A 17,555-nucleotide genomic window follows, 5' to 3' on the forward strand; every position below is an offset into this window, starting at 1 on the left:
TGCTTCCCAAAAAGAAATAGCTCTCTACTGCTGTAATTTCCCACTGAACAATACTTTCCTAGCATAGAAATTAAATGGTTTCAAATGAATAAATGTACTCTTTTCATTAGCACGTGAATACTTCGCAAAAGCAGAATTGATTTTTGTAAATGGCGGTATATCGATTCATTCATATCCAAGTTATCGCTATCGGAGCAAGTTCGCTCTTCGCCTCTCTCTTGAATTGAAACCAAAACCATATCCAAAATTCACTCTGTTTTTCGCAGCGCGCGCGGAAAGAACAGCGAAGGAAGAAGGCGGATAAGGCGAGAAACCGAAAAACAGAGGACTGAAGCGAGAAAACAGAATCAAAAGGCACAAAACGCTGACCAGAATCGTGAATTATACAAATATAAGAATCCATAAAATGCGGAGGTGAAATACGTGAAATAATTCAATTAAATCATTTTGCGGACAACACGGCATCAAAAATTAAATTAAATTCAACACAATAAAATAATATTTAAATAAGAAATGGTTGTATTTTGTTGTTACGTGAACGTTGCGCTTTTGAATTTATGAATCAATTCTTTATTGCCTTCCGCCGCGTCTTATTTTAATCATTTGTTTTTTTGCCACTTTTTTTTACTGTGTATGTGCGAAGACAACAACAATAATGGTAACAGAAGCAACAGCAACAACGGCCAAACATAAACAACAACAGTAAACACTCGAAGAAAACAACGTAAATATCAAGTTTTACGCTCTCCTAATTACGTTACGTTAGGCTCATTTTTTTGTTGTTGTGTGTTTTTTTTTGTGATTTTTTTGAATATGACTTTATTTTTGGTTTTAAGTTGCCAACATTTACGCCTTCTGGGTTTCGCGTTCAATCCGTTCGGCTACACAGTGTAGTTAGTTGGTCCAATTAGCATTTCGGTGTCGCTGTGTTTGCTTATTGGAATATGACAAAATCCAACAAAGCGGTGCAAAATAATAAGATAAAAAAATACGCAGCAGTGGCAAGAAGCAGAAAAAGCCGCAACGTAGCGAGAGAGAATTTCCTTCGCGTTTCATTGATTTTTCCCACTGAATAGGTGAGAAAAGCGATGCGTTGAGAGAGAGAGAGGGAGTGAAAGAGAGACAGGAAAACAAAGGAAAAGGAAAAACTTGTCTCGGCGTGACTGCAATTCATAATTAGATGGCCGCCTGCTGCAATTGCAATAAAAACAAAGGAAATTACAAAAACAAATGGAAATACAAAACGCAAAACCCAAAACGGGTTACACCCGCCACCCTCGCTTCCACAAAAAAAGCCACCACCAAAACCAAATTTTGTCTCTCTTTCGGCCACCAACAAAAAGTTGGGTAAAAAAAAACAACGATAATACACCAACAACAACAAAGAGAGAACGTGGGCAAAACGACGGAAATTTAGTTGTAGCTTAGGTCGAAATTTGGAGACCCTACGTTTCGAAGGGTTTTAAGAACGTTTTAAAGAAATTTCGAGTATTCTCAAAATACATTGTATTTAATTACTCAAATGAAAAGTTACTGATAATGAAAAATTATATATTTGTTATCGATTAAAGATATGGTTTAAAACAAATCTAAACCAATTTAAACATAAAATCGTAAAAAGATTAATGGAATTTCAAATATCACAATCCGATTACCGTTTTGATAGACATCCACTTGAAAAAAATTCTGGTCACATTGTTTTTAGCCGCAAAGAGAGGAAGTTCACCTGGCGGTTCCATGGATCTTGCTGATCGATTGAACGCGTGACTTTCATTTCCAACTGGCATTGCATCTTTATTTCGTAACGAAATTACCAACATTTTTCTCTCTCTCTCCCGCTTACTCTCTTACCGGTTATCCCCCTGCCCCCTCTCGGTTGGTCATAAAAAAAAGCAACTACAAAAAGTGGTAGCAGCTCAAAGCCAAAAAGCAAAGCAAATAAAACGCATGAAGACTCGCTCTCGCTATTGGAATTTTTTTTTGTTTTCTGTTGACGTGCAATTAACAAAGTGGCCGCATTCAAAAATCCGAAGACAGAACTCAATATTTAATAAATAGTAAAATCACCTGCTCTTTCTTAACAGCAGCGAAACAAATAAGAAAAATATAGTAAATACATGAACTACCAACCAGCAGCAACATTTTGAAAGAAAACAAAAGTTAATATCAAGAAAACCAGTCAACGTTGCTTTGCCCGTTTTTTTTTTGCCACGCCGGTTTTTCTTCTTTAGCTGTTTTCGTTGTTTCGTCTCGTTTCGTTTCGCTTCGAATTACTTCTTTACTTAAGTACTGCTTAAATCATAAAATGCATTATGTAAAGAGCGCTTGTCCGTAGTGGAAGAATGTGGAACTGCATTTTTTGTAAGCCTCTTGAATTCGCCCCCTTAAATCACGCAACTTCCTTCCATTTTCATAACCTCCGCCCCCTTCAAAAATCTGACCAGATATTATGTAATATTGACGACAATGTTCGGTATTTGCAAAATGCATACGTATGGAGGGGGTTTTCTACCGCTTTCCACCACATTCGAATTGGATTGCAAGCAGCATGGTGTCTAATTGTGAATGTACCCGTCTTGTTGGACAACAGTTTTCCAATATTGAACAACACCCGCACACCCCCTCCAAGGAGTTTTCATTTAACACACAGCTGTGTTGCTTTTATGGCCCATCCATCGCCAGCTGAATCAGAAGCACACCTTGTTCTTCAGGTGTGTCAGCGTTATATATGTACGTATGCTATTTTCTTTACCTCTTTACTTCTTTTTTTAACTATCCCCGTTCACTGCTGTTTGCCGAGCAGTTTAGAACTTGGCTGCCTGGCCGCTTTTCCCAGGCTTTTCCAGCAACTTGAGTAACCCGGCGGGCAATAACCCCAGTCTTATCGCCAGTGCGTGACGAGCCGCGAAAACTATAGTTTCCGATATATACATACATATTACTACTATAGATGAGCATCGAGCATATGTAGCCTAATGAAATCGATCATCGATCGAGATTTTCCAGCTAATAGAACGTTCTGAGACGTGGTATTACATAAATCTGGCTTTGGATCGTGCCGGCAGTTAATGCAAGTCAGTTCGATTCTGTCAGAACAAAAAGAAAAAAAAAAGCAAAAAAATAAAAACAAAAAAACAGTAACAAATAAAACGAAAATTATAAATGCACATAAATTCCCCAGACAATTTTCCACTTTACTCTGTGAGCAGCCAAGGAGCAAATGAATAATGGAACGAAAATTTGCTCCATCAAGCACGTGTAGCCACCACCATCCCCCCAACGCCCTCCGCCCGGAAAATAGCCCCTCGCTTTCCACGAAAAGCCTGGAAAACCACTAGCCTGCCAAACCTGCTACCCAAAGAAAAAAAAAAACATTACCCATGGCAGATCAAACGAATATTTTGAATTTTGCTTTGTAGTTGGGCTCTATATATGTAAAATAAGAATTTAATTTAGTTTTTTATGTACCTACTCATTTTAATTTTGATAAACCAAAGCGAGTACAGTGCGTTTTGTGGCCCTAGGACGATTTGTGAATTTCAAATTCATCGTAGTGATAATGTATGTACATAGAAAGCATTGAATCGAGTATGACCTAAGCCCATGAAACGCACTGTTCTCAGAAAATACCAACGTTATTGCATTTCGTACTCATGTACCTGTTTCTCTTTCTCTCTTTTTTTATGTATGTCACCACCACCAACCACCAACCACACCAAAAATCACCAAAAACCTCAATCAAAATAATGTATGAAAAAAGTGTGCAATTTCCAAATAAATAACCAAGTATTATATCAAAAATAATGCAAAATTTGTCAAGTGTCGGCGGCCAAAGTTGCTCAATATGAGCCTAAAAAGGAGCAGCGACCACGACGGCGATATTGCTGCCCCACAACAACAACAACAACTGCAACTGCAAGAAGAGCAAATGAAAACCGGAAAAGTGCAGCAACACAAATAATGCATATATGAAAGAAAAGAAAAAATCAAAATAGCAAAAAGAAATCCAGCCAAAAAAAATTAAAAATTTGAAATAATTTTTTCCTCCCCTCCAATTGCCTGGCAATATCTAATTTTTTATATATATATAGCATTACTATCATCATATATATTTATTATATATGTAAATGTATTATATATTTGTGTATCTGTGTGTGTATTTTCGTGTGCATTCCATCCATTAATTCTATAACTTAATCTATATAAATAAACAAAACACAAAAAAAAAAAAACAAAAAAACAAAAACCGAAAACAAACAAACAAACTAAATCGCATGTGAAACGCGTGAAACAAATAAATAAATAAATTTGCAATTTGCGAATTGCAATTTACAATTTACACACCCCGTGCAACAAACATAACAATCTGAACCACAAACCGTGCACCAAAATGGCGGACATCATGCGTCCGCCGTACAGTGAGATAAAACGGCCGGACGAAATCGTCAGAATGACAACCGCCGACAATCTCAAGTTCGCCGTCCTCATCGGCCTCATCGAGGTTGGCCAGGTGACCAACCGGGAGGTGGTGAACACCGTTCTGCATTTGGTAAGTGCCAGCAGCGCTAGTCAGCCGAATAGGCAACATTTCCAACAGGTTTTCTCACGTCTGAGCCAGAGGTGGTTCGAAATGTCGATCAATACTGATACATGCTAGCGATATTGTTGATTTTTTCGGTTAACTACTTTTATGAAATACTCTAATACTCTGTTTGCTTATATTTCAAGCTTATATACTGTCAAAACTCACAAAATTCGCCAGTGGATCAGTAGCTCATTGTTCTGCAAGGTTGTGCGCTTAAAATGTGGCAACAAGGGTCATTGCTTTTGTGGGTCACAATATTAAAGCTAGATCAAAATGGTGATTTTGAGTCAACACTTTGTTTAAAACTAGTTTAATCGTACGAGCAAACGGCTAATGGATTTCATATAGAGAACAGCATAAAGTTAAGCGCAAATGTTATGGCAAGTGCAAAATGAAAAAAGTATTCAGAATAAAATAAAGCACAATATCTGCGTTAAACACCCATTAACAAATAGAATTCATTTAAATCTCTTAAAGCTCGTCATCAATTTAAAAAATAAATAGCAATAAAATTAATATTCATGCAGGCCAATGCAAGTCATACAAAAAACCAAATGCAGTTTAATTACATTCAGGTGTTGCAATGTTGCGTCAATAAAATTAAAATCTAATTATATCAATGCAAACATTTAGCCACACTTTATTTTGGTTGGAAACTTAAAGAGCTGACAATTAAAATGAAAGAAGTGCAGAAAATCTCTACAGCAATTTAGCTCTCTGTTTAGAAAGTAATTTTCCTTCACACAGCAAGACAGACGTTTTCCCATTCCCGTTGGAGGAAAATTAACATTTCCAGCAAGCCGCAAATGCAAAGGGGAAGAGGGGCTGACGGGGCGGGGCGGGGCGAGTCGGTTGTGTGGGTGGTTGAGTGGGTGGAGGTCGTTGCGAATGTGGGTGAAATTATAAGAAGTATGCCAAAAATCTCGCCCAACTTGTGGGGCTGTGATTAGGATCAAAAGACTGGGGACTAAGACAATGTATATGCCACTTGTACTCTTCATGTCCTGGCATTTGCCCACCAAATTTTCCAACCTCCTCGCGATTTTCACATCCCCAAGACACATTATTATTATAACATATTTAAATTTCTGAAGCTTAATGAAAACACGACGCCGTCGCTCATCATTACCGCTCATTTTTGTGTACCCCTCGTCCCCTCGTGAAGATGAAAATGAAAATGAGAAAAACCCAACATCAACCAAACAGTCATCGCCAGGTGGCGCTGCCGCTGAGTCGGAAAAGTTATCCGAGTTTCGGGCAAAAATAAAAATAAATACAATAAGAAAAACAGCACCTTCCATCCAATGGAGAGGCCACTTTTATTTTTTTCTTGGCGCTGGCACAGCTGAAAATTCGAATAATATTTCTACGCCCTACACTAGAAAAACGGTCTTAAACTCCTGTAGTTTTCGCGGTACAAGTACTAAGTACTAATGAATCAAAACTGTAGTTTAAGAAATGTATGAATTATTTGTTATAATTTGTTTTTGATCAATTTCCGAGACTGCGTACTTGCCAAGTGCAAAAAGGGATGAGGTAGTTGCCAGCGAGAAAATGAGGAAAGCGGAGGCGGCAAAAGGGGTAGGGAAATAAGAGGTGCTAGTTAGTTGGCTGCATGGATGGTGGGTAATAAGAAATTGAAAAGAAATTGAATTGAAGTTCGTCATCCGCTCAGCGGTGACATCGTCGTCGTCGTCGTCGTCGTTTTCATCGCACTCGAATAGCCTGAGATAAGATAAGCGCCAAACCGGCAGATAAATTGTAGATACAGACAGGTACACAGGTGCACACATCCACATATAGCAATAGCGGTATGGGAATGTGTGCCAAGTGGGGGTATAATATACGTACACACAAATCCATACACATCCACATACACACACAGAATGTGCGAAGGTGTGTAGGTACATTATATGGCACGATCTGATAAGCGTGTAAAAATGCGTTGACGTGTTCCAATGCCAGCTGCAGACTCGAAAACTCTGGCCGCCCAAAAAAATGTTCCATAACGATAATACAAAAAAAAAAAAAACAGAATGAAGAAAGGTTAGAAAAAACCCCCAAAAGACATCCCGAAACCGGAAAAAAAATCAATAGAAGCAGCTTGGTCGATTAATGATTAGGGGATACGGAGATGTTAATGGGATGGCAAATACTGATATACTGATGGGAATGCGAGCAGAATTATGGATATGGATAGGTTAGATTGGAGCAGGTGAGGTAGGACTTCGGATAGGACCAGGGCGCTTTTTGTTTTTGCTAATGGATGCCTCTTATCATCGGCGATAACGGGCTAATGGATGGCCACATGTTTGGGAATTTTCATTATGTTAACGCTTGCAGATGGATAAAATGGAGATAAAGTCAGGAGTAGCTGGTTTTTGGGGTTTGAAAATCACATTTGATAGGTGTCTCAAAGTATGCAACGAAAAAGATGAGTCCTCCAAGCACTGTTTTAAAGTTATTTCAAAATCCTTAAGACACAACAACGCTGGCCGTAAACTTGATTGATTTTGATTCCAGGAGCTTGGTTAAATCTCTGCGGATTCTTCTTTTACGACCCCACCTACTGCGAAACCAATCCGAACTGAGCTCAACTCATTTGGCTCACTTGAGGGTCACTCGCCATGTTGGCTTAATCGGTCATTGGGCTTGTTATACGGCTCAATTATGCCCGTTTTGCCATGTGGCGCATTTGCCTCCGGTCCTCTGGCCCTCTGGCCCTCTTTGTACACTCAACAGTGGCCGCACCCCCTTTTTGGCCATGGGTGTCCCACCCCTCCACCCCCCCACCCCGTCGCCACCAGTGGCCACCCACTATCCAAGCACCCAGCCACTCTGTGGAATCCGGAGTTTCAGAAGGCCTTCTTCTGTTGGTGTCACGTGCAGGAGAGGCAAAAAGCCTTTAATCGATTTCTCATTCTCGTTTTCGTTCCCGTTCTCGTTCTTGTTCTTGTTCTTGTTTTCCCTTCTATGCTGGAAAGTAATCGTTTAATGCAAATCGCCTCTTGTTTAGCGCCTAAAAATAAAAGAAGGTATTTCCTTGCATTACAGCCCAATGGCAAAATGCATAAAATGTATACCAATTCGGTTGTGTTTGCTCGATGTTTTATTCGCGTTACGCTTTTTAATTAGTTTTTATTTGGGTTGAAAAAGACTTGCCGGAAATTAAATTAGAATGTTGCAAACTGGGGGAAGGTCGTAAAGTTGTTATGCCGTCATTTTTTTCCGAGAATAAAGAACCAGTTAATAAATTGATTAAAATGTTTTAGCAACAAATTAAATGAAACGAAATGGATGTAACAATGTTATAGCCTATATAGCCAACCAGGCGATTATATTTATTATCTTTAGTGCCGTGCGTAAATTCACCATCTGAAAATTTGTTTCACAAATATTATCTAGCCAAATATTTGCACACATTCGTTTCACAATCAGTATTTTGCTGTGAGTTTAGTTGGTGAGCGCTCTGGCATTTTCACCCCCCCCTCTATTTATCTTGTTCTATATATATTCCCCCTTTTTGCTGTTTTTTTTTGTTTAGTTCCCTCTTCACCTTTCCATATCATTTTCTGGCTGATAAAGTCGTTCGGCACGAAGAAAAAAGGTGGAAAAAGAAGTAGAAATGAGGGTTCTACTAAATAATGTACGAACATACTTTGCTACTTTTACTTAATTTAATTAACGGCCCGGGAAACGACAACAACAGCAGCAGTAGCAGTAGCAATAGCAATAGCAACATGACTTTGACGTCGACGCCTGTCAGCTGTTCAAGTGTCAGAGAGGAAACAATGAAAATAGGCTTTATATTGTTGGCATCCTGATGAAGGACACCGCCGCCAGACGAGAGGGGGTGGTTTTGGGGGGGCGGGGCGGAGGCAGGAGCGGCCGAGTGGGTGCTTTTGGCGGCCGCAAGCGACACAGCGAGAAAAAACTAGCAAGCTTATAAATATTTCCTATTAAAATTAAAATATAAATTATAACCCTATAATAATGATAACACTTTTTTTGGGCTTAAATATTTCATATCTGTAGTCAATTTAATAGTCGTGTTATTTCATATTTGTGTCCAGTTTTTTTTCTCCTTGTTACTGAGTAAAAAGTGGAGAGCGAGCGAAGAAAGTGAAATGAGGAACAAAGGGTGAGAGCGAAAAAAAAGAAAAACTTGCCTAGACAACGTGTGGCATGCAAGTGGGTGGGTGAATTTTCGGGTGGGCGGGGGACTTCGCACCCCCTCTCTTAGCCGCCCCTGCCCTCGCTTATCAGCCAAACGAAATGAAACGTCACGAACTTCTTCTTCTTCAGCTGCTTCAGCTGCTGTTGCTGGTGAAAACGAAACGTTAACGTTAATACAAAAACAAACACAGGGATGGGCGGCTCGCCCTTTCTCGTTCTCGTTCTCGTTCTCGCTCTCGCTCTCTCCCTCTTCCGCTCCCTCTGTCTCTCTCTATCTGCCACCCCTGCAGCTCACCGACTATCTCTCTCCCTGCCGCTGCCCGTCTCGCTCTCTCCTTCAACCCTAAATGGAAAATTAAACAACAACAAAACGCGACAAGAGACGGCGCCACCGTGTCCTGTGTTTTGCTTTTGCCTTTGCCTTTTCCTTTTGGCCAACTGCTTCTGCTTCGCCCCCTATCGCACTTTCCTCCCCCACCACCCCTTTTCTACCGATTTTTTGGCCTGTTCTGGAAGAAAATCGAATGGTTTTTGGGCTGCCTTCGCGTACTTTCGCCTGCAGCAGCACCTATAACAAACAACAACCTGCACCATGGTCAAAAATCAAAGAAAAATTCAAATTAAAAATATATAACAAAAAAAAACATTTAAATATTAAATACGAATTTACAAACCTTAAATATTTGATTTAAATGAACATAACATTATAGTATTTGTAGCTAAAGCTTGTACAAATTTCTTGGCGCCGGTGGGTGCTGAACTCTCACCGTTTGTGAACGAATGTCGACTCAACTAAAAAAAAGTCGAGAAAAATGATTTAAAAAAAAGTTAAAACTGGTTATCCCATAAAAAGAATCCACAATCTACGCATATTTAAGAAATGAATATGCACGCTGTGTGTGTGGAGATTTATAAGAGCAAATCCCCGCTTATTTCCCACTGCGACCGACGCATTTAGGATTCACATCCAGTTGAAAAACGTGGCCACCAAAGGAGTTTGCCATGTGAACAGCACAAGGGAGGGGCGTTCAAGTGTGTGACTGTGTGTCCGTGTGCGTGTGTGCGTGGGTGTGTCAGGGGCGGAAGGGAAAAAGGGGGTTGGTTAGATGGGTGGCGCGCCAAAACGAAGACACGACAACCGCAAGAGATTTAACGACCAATAAAGAACAACGCAATGTTATTTAAGGACGCGGCTACGACTGAAGGGATTCTCGCATGCGCCCGCCGCATTACGCGTTACGTGGGCACGCAGAGCCGGGAAAATCTAGCTACGGGTCCGGGTCCGGTATCCGGGCCAGGGCGGTACAACGGACAGCGGACTACGAATAACGGACCCCGTATTCCGGATCACGGACGTATTATGTGTAACCGGTAGCCATTTCAACGGCTCCACCATCCGTTTTCGGGTATGTTGCATTTGAAGATAAGTTTGGCATAGCCCACAGATAGCAATAGATATTTCATCACTTTATTTAAAATGACAGTTTTTGTATAAACTATAGAATGTTAACTTTTTGTCTTTTGGGGTAACTAATAACGATTTTCCATGCTCTGACTAGCGCACTATTTGTTACCTTTGAATCCTGCGATAAAAGTGGCATTACTATTGTTCAGAGTATCGCCGCTGTCGGTCATCTAAGCAAATATTCCAATTCTTAACTGTGTTTCGCTTTGTTGCTGTGCGTGGGTGGGGGCCAGGTTAGAGGGGTGGTGGTGGTGGTGGTGGTGGAATGGGTGCTTGAATTGGAGGCGTGACACATTTATGGGCACATTTTGTAACGCAACGTGGCAAGCTGATGAAAACTTCTGCGGCAGCAACTGTGGAACTTCATTAACGTCATTATCAGTGTGTGGCTCACTTCGCCAGTGTGCAAGGGAAAGACTCGAAGAGAAGTGGTGGGAAATCGAAGAAAACCGGGAAATCGAGGGGATCGACCCACAACCACACACCCTGCACACCCTGCACACCCTGCATACCCTGCTAAATCTAAATAGTGCCCGCCTCTTGGCCACTCGGCTACTTGGCCATTTGGCCGCTTGGCAGTGGTCACATTTGTTATTTGCCTTCTCCGCATCACGTTCGATTCCAAAGGAATCCATATGTTTTTGGCACTTCGATATAAATAATTTGCACCGTTATTTATCGCTGTTTTATAACTTGAAATATTCTTGCAAGGGTGGCATTTTACAACAACGCGTCTTTGTGGATTCTGGCTAATCAAGTTTAATCTACAGAACTTTGATGGCTGTGATGGGAGGAAACTTTATATGAAGCGACCGTAATGTGTTTCCTCTTCAGATTTTAATAACATTTTCAAGAATGGCAAACACAAAGGGGGCGGCAAATTACGTTGACGACAACAAATGCTGAACCCCAAGGAAAAAAAAAGAAATGGAAAAAAGAAAACAGAGAGAAAAAAAACGAAGAAGGAGCTGTGAAAAAAGCAGCAAGTGAAATGTCGAAGAAAAATCAATAAAATTCAATAGGAGGCAAACGGTTTTATGGTCGCTTCGGGTGGCTATATTAGTGATAAAGCTGACGGTAGTGGCGGCAAAAATCTGTTTTAATTTTTTCCCACTGCCGTTGTACCGCCCTTGCCGCCCATCTCTTACGCACTTCCTCTCCCCCCTTATTTATTTATTTATTTATATGGCATGTATTATATGGGAAGTCTGATCCCTGGGCTCCCGGCGTTGTTTTTTTTTATTCGGGTTTTTATTCGGTTTTTTCGGAGGTGGTCCACAGTCCGCTGTCGCCTGCTTATTTATGTATGTTACTCTGATGGGCGGCAGAAAAGTGGGCGGTGCTCGATAATGGAAACCGTGGGGCAGCAGTCCGAAATCGGATTAACATCTGGTTAAGACTGCATGTGTTGAAATGTATCTGACTTGACCCTTAAATGTTTCATTTAACTGTGTTTGAGTTTATCTTGTGATTTCTGTCGTGTCTCATTTAAATTCTTGAAAATTTGTAACTTTAGATTTTATTACAATGGTCTATGTGGTCAATTAGTTTTAGTCATCTCAAGATCGAGTTTTTCATTTGTGCAGCATTGAAGCCCAACGGAATGTGAGTGTTTGCATTTGCATTCTTGGATTTAGTCCAAGTTTCGGCTTGTAACTTGAATTCCTGACAGGGTCAACAGCTCTGCGTGAACCAATCTCCATTTGCCTTGGCTTTGTGCGTTAATCTGCCTGTCAGCGATTCCTTTTCGCCCATCCGCCAATTTTGGCAAGGGTTCTCGTGAGGCGATCCTGTGTAACCTTAACCGTAACCGTAACCGTAACCGTAACCGAAACCGATACCAAAACCGAAGCAGAAACAGATACAGATAGATATACAGATACAGATACTGGCGCACCATCCCCGTTGGTCGTATCCTGTGTTTATTTGTATTTTGTTTTTATTACTTTATTCAAGGGGTACCCCAACTTTCCTCTGGAGAGACGTTTGCAGGACACTTTGAGCAATCCTTGGGCTGCCAAGTACGAAGACGAATCGTTTGCGATTATGTAATTGACGGCATGGGATTGAAAACTACTGAAGCGTGCCAGTTTCTGTTGATTTAATTATTGCACGCCAAAGCTGAGAATTATGGGGAAAGTGAGAAAACGTAGTTCGAGCACTAAAATTTATTCTATACCTAAAAGATTCAAGGGGGGTGGAGGGGATGAAAAGTTAGTCTAACTTAGATAAGTTTGTTTGCACACAAACAATTTTCTACTTATTAAAGCCTTAATTCTCTGTTCAACTCAAGTTAATAATCGTTCAACTTTGTTTCAAGTTTAAGTATCACACACTAGATGTCAATTGGCAGTAGGTAATGGAAATCCTGCGGCACTTAATTGATTCTATAATACTTTCCGATGACTGCACTGCAGAACTGTCCAAGGACACTTAGATATATGTATATATGTATATATGTAGTGTGTATGTATAACGCAGCAGGTCCTGCGTCTAATGGCGATTTTCTTTTCTCTTGCCCGTCTCTTGATGGCTTTTCAAATAAAATGCAAACATAAATGCGAACCGGGCCAGCGGTTGAGTGCAAATAAAAGCGAAAATCTTGCCAATTGAGTTGAACAGATTCTCTTTTTCTTTAGCGCACAGCTTTCGAAAAATAAATGCTGCAGGATGTTTTCGTTAGTGGGGATGGTCGGCAAAAAATATGGGTTGCGCAGGGGGGTAAGAACCCACAGGGGAGCTGTGACTCGGCGGATTTTGGCCATTTGCGTTTAGCCCAGAACTGCGTTGTCAGGATTTAATGATGACACGAGCCGACAACTCGGAGAAAATGCAGAAAATGTGTAAATCCCTTATGATATTTGCTCAGCATTGTACAGTATTATACAATATCCTCATATTTTAAAAAAATAGTAATAGTATTATTATTTGTATACTTGTATCATTCTTCCTTTTTTATTTCCTCGGCGCTTCTCACTTATTTTTGTCATTTTATTTTGATTTCAACTTTTCCTTTTTTCTCACTGCACTGCGGGCATTTTCACTTTGTTTTCATTTTGTCTCGCAGCAGCAAGGCAAATCGAATCAATCATCAAATCAGTGGGATGGGGGTCTGCTGTTTTTCCACCGCCTCTCTCATATTTTTCCCTGCTTTTTCCATTTCCTTCTCCAAGTGCAGAATGTTGCATGCATAAATGAATGACATATATTTCACATCTTCACCGCTCCCTCAAAAGAAAAGTGGTAGAGGAAAACGTTAACATTTTCTGCCATCCTCCGTTTCATTTTTTCTTTTTTTGTATGCGGATGAAAAAGCGGTTGCAGGCCAATCAATATGTTTGCACGGCGGAGTAGGAATAAATTGCGATTGCACTGCAACAGTTTTTAAGTACAGTGGCCAAAGCAATTTAAATGAAAACTTGAATGGCTTCCAATACTAATGGTTTTCAAAATGTTTGTCACCAAATTCTTGGGTAAAATTTACAGGGAAACCGCAAAAAGGAAAACGGGAAACAATGACTAAAGTAATAACATTTTGTAGAATTCAAAACATTTTCCCCTGCCCACAACTGGTTAAACATTTTCGATAGAAGTGATCAAGGAATTCCCCTGAAAATTGAGTAACATTTCATGTGCCAATCCGCCCACTTGAATATCCCTTTGCCCTTCGGCTCCCCCACGGAAAAGGACTTTGCCTCATATTGCCGTGTAATGTGATTCATAATTTATATAACTTTAATGAACAACATTAATATGCGAATTATGGCAAGCCAGGGGACTGGCAGTAACCCACTAGCGCTCTCCACCCCTTTTCCTTTTTTTATTCTTTCACTGGTTGCCAGGACATGCCGCAAGGACATTGTACGCCCACATAGTTGTGGGCTGCCCACCAGCGCCAGCTGGACACAAAAACATACAACAAATATATACATACGTACATATATATACATATGTATATATTATTTAAGGGGGAGAAAAAATATACTGAAAATGAAATGAAATGACAAAAACTCGACAACACTTTTGGGATAACATTGTAAATTTTATTATAGCCCATAGAAAGGATTGTCCCGGGAATTGGGATAGGGCGAAGGACCCTCAAAAGGGACTTTTGTGGCGCAAAAACATAACTAATTTGTTGGAGAGCGAAATCAAATGTGAGCGTCGTCCGTATGGCACACAGTATATAAATTAATTCACTGGATCCCGAGTTTATTCGGGGATTACGATGGATAAATGAAGGGCATAACCAGTGGAGTAAGGTAGACAATTTGTCAGGGAATGTATGGGATAACTACCAAACAAAAAATAAACTTTATTAATAGCTCAGTTGTACAGTGTTCTATCGAGTAAAGCAGAAGTTGCCCATTCATTTTCATTTCATTCATTTCAAGTTGATAACGAATTTCTCTAATTTGCTCATCTACTTCATATTTGACTGGATTTTGTTACCTGCACTCGGTTGTCTCAATCAAATTTCCCCCATTCAGATAGCCCCACAAGTACCTGACATTTAACTTTGCCAGCTTCCCTGCAGTGCCACAGTTGAAGTCAGTCGACTTTGAGCTCTCTATGCGTTCTAATAATATCAAATAAACCTGGCAGAAAGTCGTTCTATGGCAACCCGCCGTGTGTCCCTGTTCTGTTGGTCAAAATGCAACTACACAATGGAAAATGCTTGAGGACATCTAATGTACTCGTATAGTATAAAATCCATAATATACTATCTATGCACATGGTATTACTAAACTTCGTTTGTAACTTGTTTAAATATAATTATACAGGGTGTCTAAAATTATGCTTTGAAATAAATACCGCCTTCTGTGCCAGTAAATTAATATTTTTTGCATTTCCTTTCTGTGTATGGCTAAAAGCTAGCTGTCACACACTGGAGGTTATGTACATTCCTTGACAATCAATATATCCGCTGCATGTGCACATCCGTTTGCCAGAACACAACAGAAACATCGCATCGACAGGAGAAGGAGCTGGACCTGGAGGTGGAGGTGGAGGTGGAGCACGAGCACGAGCAACCAGCGACATGGACAAAGGAAAGGTGTGCTGCCAGTTCCATTGTTTGTTGGCCATGTCCGACCATCCGAGCATTCTGCCTTCCTGCCAGGATGGCTGGAACCCGGCTCACCCAGCCCACCTATACACCTATCCACCAACTGGCCAACTGGCCAACTGCCCATCTGTCCCTTTGTCCATTTGTCTATCAGGTTTCGACTCGCGGGGCTGCTCCTCTTCGTTGACCCAACATTGCCGCCATGTTTTGTGGTTGCAAATGGCTGCGTCGGTCGTCCAACCGAAAGGAATGGCAAAATAAATAACCAATTTCAATATCACACAGCGATGAGTGCGTGATGCGATATGAATAACTTAGCTATGGAATTTGCTGTCAAAAACAAAAATATTTTTAATTTCAGATTGGTTCTTGTGATGACACAAATACCTTACTGTACATACTTTAAGACACTTTGACAAGTGGTTTTAAAATAGTGAATTATACAATTTATGCTTTGATTGAGTTTCTCCACACCCGTTTTTCACATTTTGTTGTCTACCATTTTGCAATGACTAACTGAAAGACTACTTTATCACGTTTCATTGCCAAACTTCTATTTAATTGCTTAGATAGCTGCAATTTGGTTGCCATCGCCCTTTCGCAACTCTGTTTGCCAGGGTGGGTGTGTTGTAGTTAACCCTTTCTGGTCAACTTATTTGCGCCTGAATCAGGTCCTTTGTCCAGTGTAGCCAGTTAGTTGGCTCAACGCCTGTCCATTGTTGTGGTTTTAACTCTCATGGTTAGCCACTCCCTCCCTCTGGCTTCTTTTTTATTCTAGCTGTTTCTTTTTTTGTGTTTACCCAGCTGTTGGCACGTGAAAAAAGTGTCGCATTTAAATGGCTTTCATCGCAGCAAAGAGTCGCAAAGAGTCCGCATTAAAGTCCCACATCGTTTGTAATTTAATTATTATTAATTGTATTAAATCATTTTGGCCAGCTTTTGTGCGTAAGTGTGACTGCTGCTCCAAACTTGCAACGAAAATATTTGTTTCACCAAAAAGTTCATCATCACCACCACCACCAGCACCACCGTCATCATCATGACCATGAGCAGATCGCGCTTTTCTGCGCCCTTCAACAATGTTAATTACAAACTTTCGAGTTGGACACAGAACTAAAACAAATTACATGAGCAGAGTCGACTGCGAAAAGGGGGGCTGCTGCTCTGTGGAATTGCAAAAACGGTGGGGCGTTGTTAAACTGACAGCAGCAGCAGCAGCAGCAGCAGCAGCAGCTTTTATATATGTTCATATGTCTATCGAGAAAAAGTAGAAGAAGTAGTTTGGAATTGAGGTTTTAAACACCCCTGTACAAAGCAAAAATGATTAAATGCAGAAATAAAAGTTCTCAATTTAAGAGGCTGGGATGCTCTTTCAAACTTATTTATAAATAATATGTAAGGGGTACGTTGCTATAGACTTGCACTTGCAAACAGTTGTACCTACTGTGCTAGTAATTAAGCAATAGTTCTTCTATTAATTATTAATGAATCGCCAAAGTCTGTTCAGGATGTCCTCCGCTAACTGTTGCAAACTTTGGGGCAACATTGTTGCATAGTTTGCGGAGCTGTTGCATGCCCCGTTTTATCCTGCGTGGCCCCCACTTAGTTTTAAGTGGTGCATGTGTTGGCCATTGTTGCCTGTTTGCTGTACTCGTTGTTGTCTAGAGTTTGTCAATTATGTGCCTAAGTAGTTGCTGCTCTGGTAATCATGTACGACACGCCCCCATTTTGTGGGCGGTGGCTACATGCCGCACCATCGATTGTTGTTATTATTGCTGTTTATATTGTTCCCGGCTTGGTAATTGATCTAATTGATGAACTACCTGGATCTTGGATTGTGAATTGTCTAATGTTTGCTGAGATCGTTTTCAACGATTGCAGTTTGAATAAAAGTATGTAACGTGCACGGTTATGACACATACACATATGGGTAATCCTCATGAAATGGGTTTCGAGAATAAGGGTTTAATTATATTTGAATATTCGCAATTGACAGACTACAATAAATACATACAAGTTAAATAGTACAAGTTAGAAGAGATTTATGTCCCTAATAAATGCCGGAATAGATGGTTTTTTTTTTATACAAAAGCCCTCATATTCATAATGGGGCAAAATGACAAATCCGTGACTGAACTCTTGCGCAACTTTAACCCACAATGCAACTTTTGTCGCAAGGGGGCAACTTTTACTCAAGGATGTGATGATGTCCTCCATCTTTCATCCTCTCATCCATATCTTTCTCGTTTCGCTGCTAAACT

At 40.4% G+C, this 17,555-nt stretch overlaps 1 protein-coding gene across 5 annotated transcripts in view; it reads left to right on the forward strand.

Annotated features, from left to right (window-relative positions):
* Nucleotides 1–214: 214 nt before the first annotated feature.
* The window catches only part of LOC113564502 (neurobeachin-like), a 76,145-nt gene continuing 58,804 nt past the window's right edge, over nt 215–17,555 (forward strand). For 2 of the 5 annotated variants that reach the window (XM_026981988.1, XM_026981992.1), the window contains exons 1-2: nt 215–724; nt 3,761–4,549. In XM_026981988.1, coding sequence (XP_026837789.1) covers nt 4,391–4,549 — 159 coding nt within the window. In that variant the 5' untranslated portion in view covers nt 215–724; nt 3,761–4,390. Of the gene's footprint in view, nt 725–814; nt 2,058–3,760; nt 4,550–17,555 lie in introns of those variants that run through there. The other 3 variants (XM_026981990.1, XM_026981989.1, XM_026981991.1) reach the window with 3 other exon arrangements.

Source organism: Drosophila erecta, unplaced genomic scaffold, assembly GCF_003286155.1.
Source record: "Drosophila erecta strain 14021-0224.00,06,07 unplaced genomic scaffold, DereRS2 tig00000126-arrow-pilon, whole genome shotgun sequence".
Lineage (NCBI taxonomy): Eukaryota > Metazoa > Arthropoda > Insecta > Diptera > Drosophilidae > Drosophila > Drosophila erecta.